Raw genomic sequence first — 17,708 nt, 5'->3', positions numbered from 1 at the left:
GATATCTATTGTTACAGTGACATGAAATACAATAATTGCTTCTATTTGATGAGTGTCCAAGTTTCATCAAGGAGATTCATCAAGTGGATTCATCAAACCTGCCTGGTGGCAGCTAGAAGCTAGCTCCAAACACACACAGTTAATCTGCTGTTTTTGCAGCCCCAGGTGAGGAGCATTTCCACCTCTCCTAATGCGGACTACTGCAGTAGAGGCAGTAGACAGCACTGGACAGGACACCTACCCAGGCAGATTCCTTTCCCAGCGGTCTCCAGCAATAACCTGGATTAACGATTAGCATATGAAAGAGAAGCAACTCCATTCCCCCATACTCTCTTGTACCAAAAGCCTAACAGAGAGCATTCCACTGCGCTGCTCAGCTCGGAAAATACAGAGTTTTGGACTGGCTTTTGTGAAATCCATTATTGGATACCAACTTGTCCTGTCCAGTGCAAGGTGAGGCAGGATAGCACACAGAGCAGTAGGGCTCTTCTTCAGCACAGGGATTTCCAGCCATAACAACAAACTTAAGAACCACTAGGACACTCAGGCCTGAGTAACTGTCTTGTAAAGGTAACTACATTGTGAAAGCATCCCTCATGCAACACGAACCCAGTTTTTACCAGCTGATCTCCTACCCACAGACGCCTGAGGTATCACTGTTACTTCACCAACCTCTGAGTTATTATCTCAGACACTTAACTCCACACTCTCCTCCATTTCTTTTCATGTTTTCAAGCCCTTCACTGGAGTTCAAATTACTCATCATTTCAAGTACATATTAGAAATGAATTCTTTACTGTGAGGGTGGTGAGACACTGGAACTGGTTGCCCAGACACAACGTGGATGTTTCTTCCCTGGAAGCATTCAAGGCTGGGCTGGATGGGGCTGTGAGCAACCTGGTCCAGTGGGAGGTGTCCCTGCCTATATAGCAGGGGGTTGGAACCAGACGATCTTCCAGGTCCCTTCCAACCCAAACCATTCTGTGATCATTTTTAAAGCACCATCCTCTGACATCTGCCATTACTTTTCTTATCTGGAATTCCCATCAGTTATTTGGACTGTAACTGAACAAGAACTGGTGCATGCAACATGGGTGAGCACAGATGTGGCATTCCTCTCAACCTCTCTGGAGGGAAGGCACTGCTTGAGGGGAGAACTGGACCAAAGCAAAGTCCACAAAGATATTTGGCATGGGAAGAAGAGGGAGGGGCTTTCACTCTCCAAAACAGTGTTGTTTCTATTGTCTCTGGGGAAAGAAAAAGAAAAAAAAATACAACTAAGCTGCTAGTTCTGTATGGAGAAACAGGTGGGCAGTAAGCAGTTGCATGCTCAGTCAGTCAAGCAGAAACAACATAAATAAAGAAAAAAAATAAGTTTCAAAGTTCTCAGGAAAGAAGAAAAATGACTGTCAGATGACTCATCAGCACAATCCTGTAAAGACACTGGGTGAAAACAAATTTGAAAGCTAACCATTTTCCTTGAATTACTTAGCTAGGGATTTCAGTAGGGCGCACAACTATGTGAAACTGAAAGGAAACTAACAATAATAATCTGTAGTAGCTAAGTGACCAAATTGGGATTGTCCACTAAAAACGTACATCTAGAAACTGCATTTATAGCAGTGCTTTAGTGCAAAAGGACAAAGAGCAAATGTTAGCAGCATATCATAGAATGACAGAATGGTTTGGTTGGAAGGGACCTTAAAGACTGTTTAGTTCCAAGCCCTCTGCAGCGGGCAAGGACACCTCCCACTAGACTAACCTTTATCCAACGTGGTCACCATCCAGGAATTGGGCACCCAACAGCTTCTCTGGGCAGCCTGTGCCAGTGCCTCACCTCCCTGTGAGAGAAACTGTTCCCCACTTGCCAAAGGCAGACTCTGTTCTAAGCTGGGACTATAAAGACCCTTGCTTTGAACTCAAATCTGCTCATTACGATGGGAGCAGTGACAACTCACATTTCTCCCATTCTCTTAGAAAGCAGGCTTCAGAACTAAAGTATTACATTCAACTGAGCAGATGTTACTATAAACAAATTAGTAAGCCACATTCAAACTTTCAACCTTTTAAGAAGTCAGGAAGGTTTGGTGTTTTGTTTTTTTTTTTTGTGGATAAACCATATGCCTCATAAATCCAAAGTAAAAGCTGCAGATTAAGATACACACAAACATCTACTAAGATCAGTGAAAGCAGCATGGAGATGAGCCATTATTCATTCTCTGGAGAGCTTCCTTTCTTCAGCACAGTCCAGAATAAATAATGTATCTGGTTATAGAAATAATCCTGCTATTTCTTTGCATAGAATCATAGATTTGCTCAGGTTGGAAAAGATCTTAAAGATCAACAAGTCCAACCACAACCTACCCTAACTGTAACAACCCTCCGCTAAATCACGACCTGCTGCAGTCCTGTCCAACCTCAGCCAGTCTGTGATGCTGTGCCAATTCTGTGCCTGTCAGAGCAGCTCCAGGGTTACTCACTGATTGAGAAGGATTCTCCAAATTAAAAGCAGAAAGTTTAAAAATAAACTTTCAGCTTTCAGTCCAACGGTGATTGGAGGAATACGTTCTGACTAATCTGAAAGCAGTAACACTGAGTGGCACTTTTAATCTTGATTCAGGGCTTCTCTCTTCACAGAATATGAGTTATTGATTCCCTTTCAGCACTGAAACTGCTGAACACCTTCCGCATCATCAGTGCTTGGCTTTTGTTTTTTGTGTGAGTGGTTTTTTTTTTAGTAATCTGCACTGTAAAGGCTGGAATAATGCACACATAACTTACTTTGGGTAAGCTGTGCATCCTAAGGGAAAAATGTTCAAATAAGCACTCTCTGACTGCAGCACCGCTGCTTATTTGAAAAACTTGTGCACTGAATGGTACAGAAAGAAGTGCTGTTATTCACAGAACATATACACTCTTTCTTAACCACATTACTCAGCTTTCACACCTACTCTAGAAAAACAAGCTCCTTTTTGAAGTGAGCTGAATGGATTACACTACACTACAATGCAGACACAGCAGTGCTATCAAAGCAGACACAAACAAGCTTTTTCTGAATGGGGCAGACTCAGGCATTTCAGGAGCACTAAGGGCAGCATTCAAAATCTCACACAGATCATCTCACCGGATTCTTTCCTATAACCTGAGCTGAGCTCCACACTTCCCCAGCTAACCTGCTGGAAGGTAAACCTGACCTAGTTTGAAACAAATTTAAATGTCTAAAGCATCTGAAGTCTGCCCTGAGTACAAACTAAATACACTCTTTGAGGAGCAGCAAATGTACTTGGCATAGAAGCACCTCTGAGTCAAATAACTAAGTAAGGTATTCTTAATCTACATTGAATACTTAATCTCATAGAATACTTAATTCTAATCTACATGATTCTGTGGTCTGTATGAGGTGTGGAAATGTAATTTTACACTTCTACAGGATTAGTTCTCCAGCAACCTGCACGTGTGGCCAATCACTCTCTGCTTTTACTTGCATCATAAATTACATTTCTGCATCTAACTTATTCTGAAAACTAAACCAAACAAGCATAAAACAACAAGAAATTCAAGCCACAACAAATAAATGCAGTAAATATGAAATATCTATGTAGTCCCTGAGTCATGCCCAGTGGTATATTTTATTACTTGCCTGTAATTCTGAATTGTAATTACTCCTTTCACTGATTTCTTCCATACTTACCTAAAGTTACACTTCAGTATAGGACAGATCACAAGGTACATCAGGCTGGAAAGGACTCTGTGTGTCTCTCATCTAACCTGCTGCTCAAAGCAAGGCCTGCTAAGGGGTAAGACCAGACTGCTCAGGAACATGACCAGTTGGAACTTGGAAATCTCCAAGTACAGTGGAAACTGTACAATTTCTATGAGCTGTATCTACTGCTTGACTGTCCTCATGGGGGAAAAATTTTTCCCTATAGCCTGAAAGCCCTCATTTCAGCTTACACCTACAGTCCTGCCACTGCTGTATCACCTGATAATCAATGCTCAGTCTGGTTTCACCTGCAGATGTTAAATGGAATAAGCACTCCATCTCTTGTCCTACATCAATGATAAAGAAGCTGAACAGGACAGGTCCCGTCCCAGACACAACCTCCCTTAGAAACATTTCAAATCATAAACCTAAATGAAATGAGGACTTGCTGGCCACATTATTTTGCCATTATAAAATGAGGAAACCAGCAGGTGGCCAAAGCTCCTGCTTTACACATAGCAGTGTTTTCTTTTCAAATAATAATTCTTCAGTACATCTACTATCCAAATATCCAGACACTCCAAAGATGCCTCCTCCTTTGTCAAGATTTAAGATTGTTAAGATTGCAGTACTGACTACAAACTTAAGAGAAAGAAAAGCTCTTCATTATTTGCACAGTAAAATTTAATTTGGCCAAACCACTGAGCACAAACAAAATACAGCCATAACAGTTCACTGGCAGACAGGAAGAAAGCACTTCTAAGATATTTCAGAAAAATACGACTCACCTGCTCACTGTGATGTCTTTCTGTGTCTCAAATTCGTGATGCCTCTTTTGCATTTACCTGAAAATCTATGGTTTTGATAGAGTACTTTTAAATTTCCAGCAAAGGAACGTGCTTTGTTCACCACTGAGTTCCAGCAAAATAAGAGATACTACGCATTCACCTTAAAAGCCCCTCCAAGTAGTAACTAGTTCTATCAAGTATAAGCTGGCATACAGAAGTATTTTCTACAAGTCAGCCTACTTACCTTGCTCCAGGAGTTAGATTTACTTCTCAAAAAGCCATAGAACACACTGTGCAATCACAATAGTGTAGCTGGCTGGATTAAAATGCCCTAGGCATCATCATATCACCACTCAGTATTTTCACTCCATTCATATTTATTGAAAAACATTGAGCGCTATGCCGTGAAATGCTTTAATAGCATCTTCGAATTGGAGAGGAAAGGAAGAACATTACACCACAAAGAGGGAAGAACAGCAAGAGGAAACTTTTTAAATGCTTTTTTTTTCCAAGCTGTTGTAAGTGGGGAAAGTTGTCAGACAGAGTGTGCTGGAGTCCCACAGTGTGTGCGCCACAGATCTACAGCTTTGCTGACAATAGCATCAGTGTTATCTTGAGGAATCTACAAAAGATTGAGTTAAGATGCCTTGTCAATGCATTTTATGTGGACTGTTTCATTTTAAATACAGATTTTGAAGCTCCAATTCAAGTTTCATCTCTTTATACAAAGAGAAACTACAGCCCCACCTCCCTGCCCTAGCATCCCTCACATCCTACAAGCACCCCCAAGCTTTAGACACAAAACAGGAGAACCCAAGGTTCTCTTACTTTACACCCCTCATCTGTCATCAGACAGGACTTACACTGTCCCATCCACGACCATAAACACATCCAATCCAGCTACCCTAGGTCACGTGAGGCTCCTACAACCCTGCTGTCACACTCACGTCTTTCCACAAAGGGAAAGATCAGGGCTAGGTTTAAGATCCCAAGACCAAAACAACAAAAAGCATGCGCTGAGCCTACAGGTTCATGCCCAGAAAAGGAACAGAAGGGGTGCAAGACACCAGCCCTGGTAAGAGGTTCTGGAAAAATTAATCCAACTTCATCCATGCTTATTTTCACAAGAAAAAAAAAAAAACAACACGTTATTATCAGAAGGAATGGTGTCAAATCTGCACAAACATAAATAACATATTACCCAGAGCCTTCATTCTATGGAAGCCTCACCTCCTGACAGAAACTATTCCTCTCATCCCTTCTTCTGGTATGTTTAAAACAACAAATGACCGAGGCCAAAAGACATTTTTATGGGCCATGCGAGGTAATTGCACAGCACAGAGTGTAATGTTACATTTCACTTACATTTTCCAAAAACTGGGTGATCTTTTCTGCAGTGGTCAGCGCGATTATCTTCATTTTAAAGGTTAACAATATCTCCAAAGCAACAAACACGAGAATTTTGCAGGATCCACTAATAACTTTGTCCCAAACCCTGCAAAAAGAAATGATAAAGGAATCACTAAGCATTACTGTAGTCTTTATCTGCTTGTATATCTGCTAGAACAGTGTTTGTACAATTACCTTTTTCAGACTGTTTTCCTGACTAGCAGTAAGTATATTGAATTATTCAGGTCACAGTCAATGAAAGATATTTTATCAGTTCCTCAATCTGTACTGAGTGATGGCAAGCAACTGTATTAATATGGCATGTCCTTGTTTAGAAGTGGAACTGCTTACAAGCTCAAGTGCAAAAAGCAAATCATGTTTTAACAGCCTGAACTGTGACAACTATTCCATATGGTGTGGTGAGGGTGAGAATTTTTCCTAGTGCAAAAAAAGGAAACAATTTGCTAGCATGCTCAATAATGAGATTCTTCAAATAGTCAGGTAAATGAACACTCAGAAGAATGAAATCCTCAATCACTACATCTCAAGCAGCAAAATATTCCAAGTCATTTCTCTAGAAGATATAATTATCAGCAAGATCCAGGCCATAATGTTTAATAGTTGTTCCTTGTACCAAATTTAAGTGTTGCAACTCATTCTACTGTGCACAGACTCTCTCAGAACTACAAAGCACTCCTACCACCTGTAAGAGCCAGACCTGGACCTCACAGTTTCAAGGAAACCAGAAGACCAGGCCTTCACAGAATGCATATTCTTTAGCAACAGAACCTCTACAACTACTGGGAGAGATTCACAGTACTAAAACAGCCTGCAACAATTTGAAACCCTTCATCCAGCAGCTCTATTTCAGGCCCAACTCTACAGACACGGGATGAAAGATTATCCAAAACCGGTGTGAGACCATCTGTCAGATGGCAGCTTTAATGTTCCTGCATTATTTTCAGTTCTTCACATTGAAGAGCTGTGTCAGAAAGACCTTCTGAGGATTACTTTTCTTTAATCCATCCAGGTACTTGTGAAAAGTGTTTCTCCTTTCAAATAAAACCACGGGAGACAGAGATCACACACCATTCTCTATAATCTCTGAATACAGTAACTGGAAAACATCTCCTACAGCCCACCTATAGACTCGGATCTGCAGGTGTGTTTCTTCAAAAGACAATTCAATTTTGGCATGACCTCTTCTCTTGGAAGAACTTGCACTTCAGCCTGGAATGCCATGAGAACACAATGCAGGCAGAATGAGCTTCAAAGGCCAGATGAGAGTTCCCATCACCCCTTTAAGCAAAGTCTTTCTTAATTCATAATATGGAATGTTTGCTGCTGTCATACAGTGTCTACTTTTCAAACCTTTCAAGTCACATTTTTGTCAGTTTCATCAGGGCAAGCAGAGCAAAAACACTGCATAAGCTCAAAGGAAGTTTCTACATGAAAGCTCTCTACATTAGTTTTCCAAATCCACTTAAAATAAATTGATGTGCAATTTCTAGCTATGGTTAAGCATAGGAGTGCACTGTAAGAGTATGTACACCAAATGACAACCCCTGTCAGGAACACAGCTGGCCTTATGTACACTTCATCTCACCATTACTGGATAAAATTTCTGTACAGTGTACACAAATCTTGTGCATCTTAGGAAAAAAAAAGATGAAATTTCAGTTTTGCTGCCTGGCAGAGAGGGCTACAACTTAGACAAAGCAAGCAACCTCTCTAAGAAATACAGTACTAAATCAGAAGTTAAATTAAATCATAAAACACCACGCTCAAATCAGCTGTCACTTGAAAAATTAAGTAAAACTCACAGGAGAACCGGGGAGCTGCTTGCAGTTCTCAGCAGTTCTCATACTGCCATTTGGATGCATTTCAGATAAGCATTCGGGCTTTCAGATTCTAATCCAAACTGAATCTCCAAGCATTAATTAAGTTCATCTGTCACACGCTGCCCACAAAGTATGTTATTTCCTTAGCAAATATGGCCATTTTGATTACAACTGAATAATGTAGAAACCTAAACTGGCAAAGGCAAAGTGCACATCTATCATGTTGTCATACAAATTGTTGGTAAATAGAACTGTTGTGCCACCAGAAGTTCCAATGCTCTGATTCTGTAGCTAAAACAAGAGTAAAAGCTTTTAACTTCCGTGTTATAGAGCCACAACACAGAACAGACTGCTTACAGGTGCTTGGTGGGCAGAACCTGCCATATAACAACAAGCACGCCACACACAGGGCAATGCTGAAACTGCAAACTGCAGAATAAGGACTTCACTAACATAGTGATGCCCTAATATTGTTTTGTTCAAATAAACATTACCCAAATCTATTTCATCTGATAATGATACAGTATTACCATTGCTCCCTAAGCAAGGATTTCAGTTTAAAAGCCTGAGAACTGACTCCTTTCAGCTATCTATCACTAATAGGGGATTAGAAGTTCTAAATCCTAGGAGGTGACAAGTGCCTTAGGGAATAAATTGCTACATTAAGCTTCCTTGCTAGAAGAGACCACAAACAGCTTGTCTTGTATCAGTAACAAGTAGAACAAAGCAAAATTGTGTCATTTTCAAGTCAGCAATGAAGCTAACTCCATAACTACACAACAGGTAAAATGCATGTGGTAACAGCAATTTAAAATTACTGTGGAATTACAAATAGAAAGGAAAAAAAAAATCTTGCCTCTGTAAACTGGACTCAGGTAAACAGCCTGCAAAACACTTCTTAAACCAGAGATCATAAGGGAGCTTGCTCATCGCAGCACATGCCTTCAGATGCATCAGAAGCCTACTGTCTTCAATGTTTAAATACTGCTCCAGAATTTTTGGCTGAGAAAGGAAGGGCAAAAGTTAGGTTCCTTAAATTGCTGACCACCAGCAGGACTTCAAAAACATACATGCACTCTTCCCTAATGCAGGTGTTGGAGAGCTTAAGGCAATGCAGAGATTCACGCTGCACTAATTACTGTTGTCCTCACAAGTAACACTGAGTTTCATCCACCTTGAAGCTCAATGCCTTAGCACACAGCCTAACAACCTACACACAGTGCACCAAAGCCAAGAAAATCAATTCTCAGACTAAATCTCTGTGCAATAAATGAAAATCTGGGCATCTATTTCTTGTTTAAAAGCATAACATGTATATAAAAGGGCAACAGACAAACACACAAATAGGCTTAAAAATGTGAAAGGTTATCATTTTGCTCAAGCTCTAATGTAAGACAATGCATGTTTTCATAAATCCTGGAGTGTCTTTAGACTTTTTGTCATAGTAAGATAAGTAGTTAATATAGTTGTCAAAGACAAAAACACTTCCTTTATCCATCAGCCTTGGTACAATGTGTATATTACAATGACAACTTAGGGATACTCCTTATGTAATTGAGGCACGTAGCTTCTAGAAAATGTTGTGCTTTGCCTCATTATCACCCAGTACTGGGTGAGCAGTATTGGACTCTGAAGGACGAGCCAGAAAAGCAGCAGACATGAATCTAAATGTTCTTAAGCTTCTTACATCTTTGTTTTAAACAAAACTCCAAAGTGACTGCGAAATAACTCATCTAAATGCAATGTAAGCTTAAATGTAAGCTTAAAAAAAAAAAAAGTAATTGAGAACTACAATGTAGCAAACAAAACCAATTTTTTTCTAACGTTACTTTAGGCAAAGTGACCTATCAGATAACACAGCCACGATTCCAAAAGCTCTGCTCCTTCCACTTGGAACTGCTGCCAGAACAGAATCCACAGGTACTGGCCTGACACTCCAGCTGTCTCTATTCATTGTGCCTACCAGAATGCTCAGAAGGCATGCTTCCCAGGACTTGTTTACTTCTTTCCCTCTTACAGTTTTCTTCTTCCTCTCTCTCTTTCTCTAACACACACACACAAAAGTATTTTATCCTTACTAGTTGTTGTAATGAATCTTTGTGCTTGCTGTTAAGCTGATTCACAAAGCAACTGACAAGCCAATAGCATTCTATAGGATCCTCCACCATTTCCTCCATTGCCTTAGCAATTGCAAGAAACACTTCATCTTCTGGTTCCTGGAAAACAAAGTGAAAAACTAACTAAACACACAGTAGAATTAGACTGTACAACTCACATTATCTGTACATTCCTTTTCCCTGCTCTTGGCAAAAAGAGAATGGAATCTAAGTATATAAAGAGAGATGCCAGCTGTCCCTGACATATTTATAAATAAAGCACTGGGAAACAGCTGCATTATAGTGACAGATATCTAATAAAGAAGAACAAATAAGATTTGTCTTGTTTTTAAAACAAATCATTCAACAGGAGTTTGGATCAACTGCGATTCAAAGTTCCCAAATATTCTCAAATGAGAATTCATCTCCTGATAGCACTGCAATATTCCTATTTCTATAACCCACATTTTAAACCAGCAGAATTTTTTTCCTTTCCCTTGCCAAACAGGCCCCTCAAACACCATTGTCATTGATATTAATTACAGAAGAAAAGAAGGCAGCCATGAGCTGCCTTCATCTTATTTATTTGATTTGAGATAAAACACCTTCCCAGAGACAAATAAGCAACTTCTCCAGATGATGAGTCAGTTATTCCCCACAATACAAATCTAGAAGTGTGTGATGGTGTATAATCAAGATGTTATAATCTCAATATAATCAAGAGAATTAGGCAAAGTAAACAACAATCACAAAAGAGAATAAGTGGAAGAGCTTACCCTTCAGCTGAGCTCACCACAAAACACCAAGAGAGGTGATCTCCAGAAGAGATCCTTCCCCTCTGGTAGCCAGCTCTTAAATAGGTCCAGGAGGGCTGCAGCCTGGCTCCCCCCCTTCCGGCAGCACAGCTGAATTGCCTTCACCTGTGCTCCTCTGGCTGACTCAAGGCTCACCTCAGGTGATCAATCAGAGGTTCAGGCCGTGACTCAGCAGTTCCCATACAGATGGGCACACTATTTCATTTTCTCCAGAAGAAAAGATCCTCGGTACAAGAACTATGAGGATGCCTAAAACACAGTTCCAGGTGTGACTGCACACAGGATAGAGCTGAGCTAACTATTCTACAGATACACTCTATTCTATAAAGAGTAATAAAGCTGGGCTTGAGTGAGCATAAAAATAAGGCAATGTCTCCTTCAGAAAGTTCATGGTTCCTTTCATCACCTCTCCTTTTACAGAGGCTTATATATGAAGCCCACACACTTGTCATCACACTACAGACACAAAATACAAACCTGTTTACCCACGAGCGGGCATACTGTAAACCAGAGAGTACATGAGAGTACATGACAGACCCAGATCAGTTCAGACTAACAGAAAAAGGAAGGCAGAATATTAATATCTGGATTTAAAAGCAAATTACTCTAAAATTTTTAAATTATTTAAATGAGGTGCTGCAAGATATGTTTTAGTAGCTCAGAGGGAAGTAATGATGATAGGAGAACGGTTGGACTAGGTGATTTTCTAGATCCTTTCCAGCCTTGTGATTTTATGATTCTATGACTTAAATACTATTAGCATGGAAACTTACCAAAGGATAAGCCAAGTTTCGAGGCAATTTGCCTGATTCCAGTTGATGTATGCGGAGGAAAACATCTACCTGTGGGGTAGAGTCATTGATAAAACGAATTACATGAAGAGCATGGTGGATATCCCAGTACTGCTCCTTCCGGTAGTTCATCACCAGAGCATGAGATTTATGGTGAGGAGGAATAATTCCTAAAAATAATAATAATAATAATAATAATAAAGAAGAAAGAAAAGCATCCATAAAGAAAAAAACGTCAAAACTCTCTTTCCAGGAGCCTAACTTCAATTCCTACTAACACTCCAGCCTACAGAAATGTAGGACCTGACAGAGAATATACATACAATTAACTAATGCAAAGATGCTATACATAACAGTTTTATTACTTAGTTTAATGTTAGATCTCTGCTGGAAACACCTTTGCACACCGTATTATAGAAATTAATCCTCTCTAAAATCACACCTAGAAGCAAAATCAACCACGTGGTTGAACCAACTGCAGATCAGAATTTAAGAATACCATCCAAGCACCTTTTGATGCAGGGCTTTTGGCTTTCTCGACAGAGAAAACAGATACGCGTACATCCAAGTGGAGAGGCAGAGAAAACAAAATTGTTTCTGACATCCAGAAGAAATGCTCAGCATTTCTTTGTTTCCTTCTCTATCCCTGGAGGCATTCAAGGCCAGGCTGAATGTGGCCCTGGGCAGTCTGATCTGGTGGTTGGTAACCCTGCACAAAGCAGGAGGTTTGAAACTGGATGATCATTGTGGTCCTTCTCAACCCAGGCCATTCTGTGATTCTATGATTCTAACTCAAAGCTGAATCTTGCAGTGCTCACAACAAAGCTGTCACCGGCTACAGTAGAAAGAAGATCTTAGAAACATCAAAATGAAGAAACACCATTTTCATATCACCAATGGAGCAGAATTCTTCCTGTTGTAGAAACCCATGAGAACAAGACATTCTTCAAAACCCAGTCTTAAAGCAGGCTACCCGCTGCTTTCATATTTCATTTAAAGGGAAGGGGGGGTGAATTGCTGTCAAAGTGTTAAACCATGACATGCTTGAGGTCGAGTATCAAGCACAACAGACAGTAACTTATCTTTTATTTCCTAACTGCAAAGTTATTTGCACTGCAAAAGCTGGGATGGAGCAAGACATTTTTATGTGATCCAAAAGCAGTTAACATCTGTGTTATGTTACACACTGCCAACTCCTTTTCTTAAACAGAGAAGACTCCTATTGGCAAACAAAAGAATCTCAACACTGGCATGTCTAGAAACTATTTCAGCCTCAACACCATCCTGAGTCACACGTGAACGAGAGGTCAGAGACATCTCTGACATACCACTTCACCTGGGACAACATCGAGGTGTACGAAGTGAACCATTAATATGAAGGCATGATTCTTAAATTGCAGGAAATTGGAGAGGGCAGAGGAGAAAACCATTCTAAAAGATTGTTTAAAATTCAGATAAGGCTTTCTCATACATTATTTCCAGCTCCACGTGTAGTGGCATGTGGACACCAAGAACAAGAAGAAGACATACTCAAGCTTTTCAACAGTGGCGTGACGCTCAACCATCAATAGTGCAGTAGATCACCTTTCTCTTCCAAAGATTCAGTCATGCACCCTGTTTCACACTCAATTTGGCAGTGTTTCTTACATTCAGCCCTCTAAGAGAACCTCTCCTGATACCTCTTGTGAGTCAGAACTCCAGGACCCTCCACATTCTGCCCCATCTCCAAGTGTCATGGTCCCAAATCCAGTAAATCCAACACACTTGACCACTTAGTGAAAAGTCATTAGTGCCTTTCAATTGATCACATGATTATCAAACTCCAAGGAGAATAGAATCTCTGCATGCTTCGTGTTTTGTTTTTCATGGTTTCTGGGCTATATACTTTCTCCAGCCTCACATCTTCTTAAACAGCAAATATCATTTAAAGCCAGAAACAAAAAACAGAAGTAATCTTCAAACCAAGATCTTACAGAACACAACTTCTCCAAAACATAAACATACATTTGCATAGCTTGCCAAGATTTTTAAACTTAATCACTGTTTTATTCAGATATTGTTTCATACCTAAAAGAACCTTCCACACCAGTATACGATACATGGATGGGAGAGGGAACCTCTGACTGAAGGTGCAAAGCTTCTCAATATCTGTAGAGAAATAAAAATTTAAGATAAGTTTTAATAGAATAACAGTTTTGAGTCTCTGCTTACCTAAATATGACAAATACTAGGATCAAAATCCATGTTTACATGGCATATTATTAACAAATGCTTTCACTTGTTCAGTTGAGAATAGAATGTGTCTAATAAACTGCAACACCATTTCCTCTGAAAAAAAATCATAGAATCATAGAATGGCCTGGGTTGAAAAGGACCACAAAGATCATCTAGCTTCAACCCCTCCACTATGTGCAGGGTCACCAACCAGAAGACCAGGCTGCCCAGAGCCACATCCAGCCTGGCCTTGAATGCCTCCAGGGATGGGGCATCCACAGCCTCTTTGGGAAACCTGCATTGACTTGATTTGCAATACAACTAAAGCTACCCTATGTCTCACCAGGAAGAAACTACCATTTTTATAATCATTTTGTAAACTGTGTTGCTATCTCAAAGCAATTAGGGACACCTATCTTTCCATCCTATTAAAGATATGGCATTAATAAAAGACAAGCATCAATAACAAAACCATCACTGTTACAAGGTTAGATGGAATTAACAGCAGGAGACAACATATTTTCAGATGGAAACTGTTTTCATTAAAAAAAAAAAAAAAAATTAAGCTTACTGACCATAGAGAATGACAGAATAGAAAAAAACAACAATGCCAAACATGCAGATGTTTGATACTTTTTAAAAATCGGGTTCTCAAACCCTTGAAACTCAAGGGACTGCTTGTACTGAGAGATGAAATAGGAAAGATGGAAAAGGATAGAAAAGAAGAATCCTTGGTAAAGGATGTAAAACTTTAATGTGCTCTAAGCACAGCAGCAATACACCATGCATGACTCCCTCCCCATCCACATGCCAAATCACCAAAGCAATAGAGGAAACATTGACATCAACTTGCCCAATCGGTCATCTTTTAACAAAATTTCCAGTGACTTCTTTTCTTCAACTCCACGAAACCCCACTTTTTCATAATAGACGGAGCGGAAGTTTCTTTGAGAGTCTTCGGCCATGGCGGATTCCTTTTGGAGAAAAGCAGTCATTCAACTTACGAGTTGCAAAATCTAGGGTACAGAGACTCAAACTGCATACAGCTGCTAGGCAGAGAAGTTACCAAATCATCAGGTTCCAGACTCACCAGACGAGGCAAGCAGAGACAAGGGCCAACTGACGTTGGCCTCAGCAGCACAGAGGTGACAGGAAAGCACAAGGCAACGTACCGAGCTCTCTTCTTAAGTCGCAGATCTGGATTAAACGCTCACGTTGCTATCAGACACAGGCACAGTGCGGAGTTTATCCTTTCAGTAGTAGAGAGGCACAACCGTCTCATCCCTATGCTGGAAACAATAGTAAAATGCTGCAGTGAGTACCGTGTCTTTCCTTATGTTCCACCTTTTAAGCATCAATTCTCAGTTCTCCCTTGCAGGCTTGTGTACATAACAAAGCTCTAATTTTTAATCCAAAAGGTTACAGAGGACCTTAACCTTTAAGCACAGCGATGGCAGCAATGCTGGCAGGCTATCTGGCAGAGCAGACAAGTTATGATTCGAAGGGCTTCTCCAGTGAAACTAAGCTACTCCTCCATACACCAAAACGCACAGCAGCATCTGCAGACACCAACAAAGACCACGTTTTGGCAACAAGTCACCACATCCACTAGGCCTACTTGGTCGTGGTGTTGTTTTGGTGTTTTTTTTTTTTTTCTTTGTTTTTTTTTCTTTTTTTTTTTTTTTAATTAAGTACTTTTTCACTGCTTTGTAGGATCAAACCCAGACCGGCCAGAAACCATACAGCAGAACGCCTTTCGGCAGCGCAGAGCCGAAGCCAGCCGTCCCTCTGTGAGGCACGTGTAGGGACAGGGACACGCTGGGCAGCACGCGGCCTCAGCACAGGGGAGGCGCGGCTCACGGAAGCCGAGCTGAGGCCGAGAGCCCAGCGAACGGAACAGGGACGCAAGCAGGGCCGAACGCGGAACCCCCCCCACCGGCCCGCAGCACCTACTGTAGCAGGACGGGCTCCTCACATGCGCGCATGCGCAGGCACCGCCTGCTCAGAGGGGCGGGTTGGAGCTCACGGGGGTGGAGGCGGGGCTGCCGCTTCTGGCCTCTGCGTCCTCGTTTCTCAGTGCCCTGGGCAAGCCGTTGCTGCGCCTCACAGCTCTTTATGAGAAGAATTTTTTTCCTGATGCACATCCTGAGCCTCCCATGTCACAGCCTGAGGCCGTTCCTCTCGTCCCGTCGCTGTTAGCAAGGCAGTTGTGCTCAGTGAAGTGCTTCTTGCGCATCAGCAGGTGGCAGCCTGCTGCCATCGGTGCGGGCTTGCGATTTTCTTTTGGTCTCCCATCGCTAGATGGCTCTTCGGAGCTATTAGAGGCTGACTCGAGAATGCAGACGATCAGTCATAGAATCACCAAGGCTGGAAACGGACCTCCAAGATCATCCAGTCCAACCGGCCATCTGTCACCAATATTTCCCACTAAACCACAACCCAGCATCCCGGTCACTGTGTGTGCATTGCTACGAAATAAATCACTCTAGGCTTTTAGAACAAAAATGACATTAAAACCGCAGGCTTAGTTTGAATTACTAATGATTATTATTATGTGGATGATTATTATTTATCATTTAATGAAAAAAAAATGATGCCTAAGCTTCTATTATTATTATTTTTTTAAGACAGCTCTATAAAGAGTTGGACCTTCTTATTTTAACAGGCTTATTTTTTTGTATCTTCTACATACGCCTGCACTGAAAATGGCTACTTGGTTTCTATATGCTGTGAATCACTGTTGTCAAGCACACGGGTGATGACGTGACTTATGGAATCACAGAATGGCCTGGGTTGAAAAGGACCACAATGATCATCCAGTTCCAACCTCCTGCTATGTGCAGAGTTGCCAACCAGCAGACCAGGCTGCCCAGAGCCACATCCAGCCTGGCCTTGAATGCCTCCAGGGATGGGGCATCCACAACCTCCTTGGGCAACCTGTTCCAGTGCTTCACCACCCTCTGTGTGAAAAACTTCCTCCTAATATCCAACCTCCCCTGTCTCAGTTTAAAACCATTCCCCCTTGTCCTATCACTATCCAGCCTTGTAAACAGCCGTTCCCTCTCCTGTTTATATGCCCCCTTCAAGTACTAAAAGGCCACAATGAGGTCTCCCTGGAGCCTTCTCTTCTCTGAGCTCAAGAAGCCCAGTTCCCTCAACCTTTCTTCATGGGAGAGGTGCTCCAGCCCTCTGATCATCTCAGTGGCCCTCCTCTGGACCCGCTCTTTCATAACCCAAATAAATGATCTTTTTGCCCTTTGACTAGAGACATTAAATATCTTCATTCCTATCCACAGAATCTATTTGTTGCCATTGTAAATGAAAGCAGAATCTCATCACAAATAGCTGCAGGTGTCAACCAGATGAGTGGAAGAAAAATCAGTTGACTGATGTATCATACCTTCCTAGGCATCTCTCCAAACAGCGGTAGCATATATGCTGAATCTTTAGAGTACAATAACATAAGAAAAGGTAGCATACATGAAAGATAAAAGCAGTACAGTTTTGGAATTGGCTTAGAATTATTGCAGATAGCAAAACCAGAATAATTATTATCCTGCTAACGTACTGCGCGTCTCACTTTTATCTGTTACTTAGAGTGGTAATGTGTTTATTTTGTAGTGATGGGTCTGTATTGCACAAGTGAGTTAATCACTGGCATACAAAGTCACATCAGAGAGAAGACAAATGGGCATTGCTAATACTTTTATGGCTTTTTTTCATTCAAAATATGAACTGCATTGTGCTCACGGTTCTTGATAATCAGTGCTTTTACTGTTAAAGCTGGAATAATTACAAGGGAGTGGTATGCTGCTGAATATTGCAGCTCTTGGGAAGTGTACTGGGCTTTGTTCTCTCATATATGACTGATCTATCAGTGGAATTACAGATAATCACTGGGAGCATACCTTGCTATGTGAATTTATCAGAAGAAGATGAAAACGCAAAGCAATGGAACGTTGATTTTACTCAGCACAGAGGTCCACATTTGCATGGTGTCACAATGCATGTTGTTACCTACAAAAAGTAAAAAACTGCTTTTAGGTGAGCTTCGTTTGCTCTGAACCAATT

The 17,708-nt window shown here is 41.1% G+C and overlaps 1 protein-coding gene across 3 annotated transcripts; it reads right to left on the bottom strand.

Annotated features, from left to right (window-relative positions):
- Positions 1-4,848: 4,848 nt before the first annotated feature.
- On the bottom strand, positions 4,849-15,657 carry LOC122179419 (TBC1 domain family member 7-like). 3 transcript variants are annotated; one of them, XM_042870275.1, is made up of 9 exons: positions 15,591-15,657; positions 14,728-14,926; positions 14,491-14,611; positions 13,491-13,571; positions 11,406-11,593; positions 9,800-9,937; positions 8,578-8,723; positions 5,857-5,986; positions 4,849-5,113 (listed from the first exon to the last, which is right to left on the bottom strand). In XM_042870275.1, exons 3-9 carry the CDS (start codon positions 14,600-14,602, stop codon positions 5,027-5,029), a joined length of 882 nt encoding a protein of 293 aa, XP_042726209.1. In that variant the 5' UTR covers positions 14,603-14,611; positions 14,728-14,926; positions 15,591-15,657; the 3' UTR covers positions 4,849-5,026. The 3 variants fall into 3 exon arrangements, with proteins under 3 accessions (XP_042726209.1, XP_042726208.1, XP_042726210.1); XM_042870274.1 differs by having other exon boundaries at positions 14,810-14,926; XM_042870276.1 differs by lacking the exon at positions 13,491-13,571 and having other exon boundaries at positions 14,810-14,926.
- Between the last annotated feature and the right edge of the window lie 2,051 nt (positions 15,658-17,708).

This window comes from Lagopus leucura, unplaced genomic scaffold (genome assembly GCF_019238085.1).
Source record: "Lagopus leucura isolate 7727_CA_CO unplaced genomic scaffold, USGS_WTPT01 Super-Scaffold_100002, whole genome shotgun sequence".
Taxonomy (NCBI): domain Eukaryota; kingdom Metazoa; phylum Chordata; class Aves; order Galliformes; family Phasianidae; genus Lagopus; species Lagopus leucura.
The sequence above is the reverse complement of the archived record's forward strand: the minus strand, read 5'-3'. Positions and strand labels throughout refer to the sequence as shown.

Coding starts and splice junctions, on each gene's coding strand:
- LOC122179419 (XM_042870275.1), bottom strand. CDS start 14,602: ATGGCCGAAGACTCTCAAAGAAACTTCCGCTCCGTCTATTATGAAAAA. Junction 9,938..11,405: donor GAAACTTGGCTTATCCTTTG/GTAAGTTTCCAT, acceptor TTTGTTTTCCAG/GAACCAGAAGATGAAGTGTT. Junction 8,724..9,799: donor AAGATTCATTACAACAACTA/GTAAGGATAAAA, acceptor TTCCTTTCTCAG/CCAAAAATTCTGGAGCAGTA.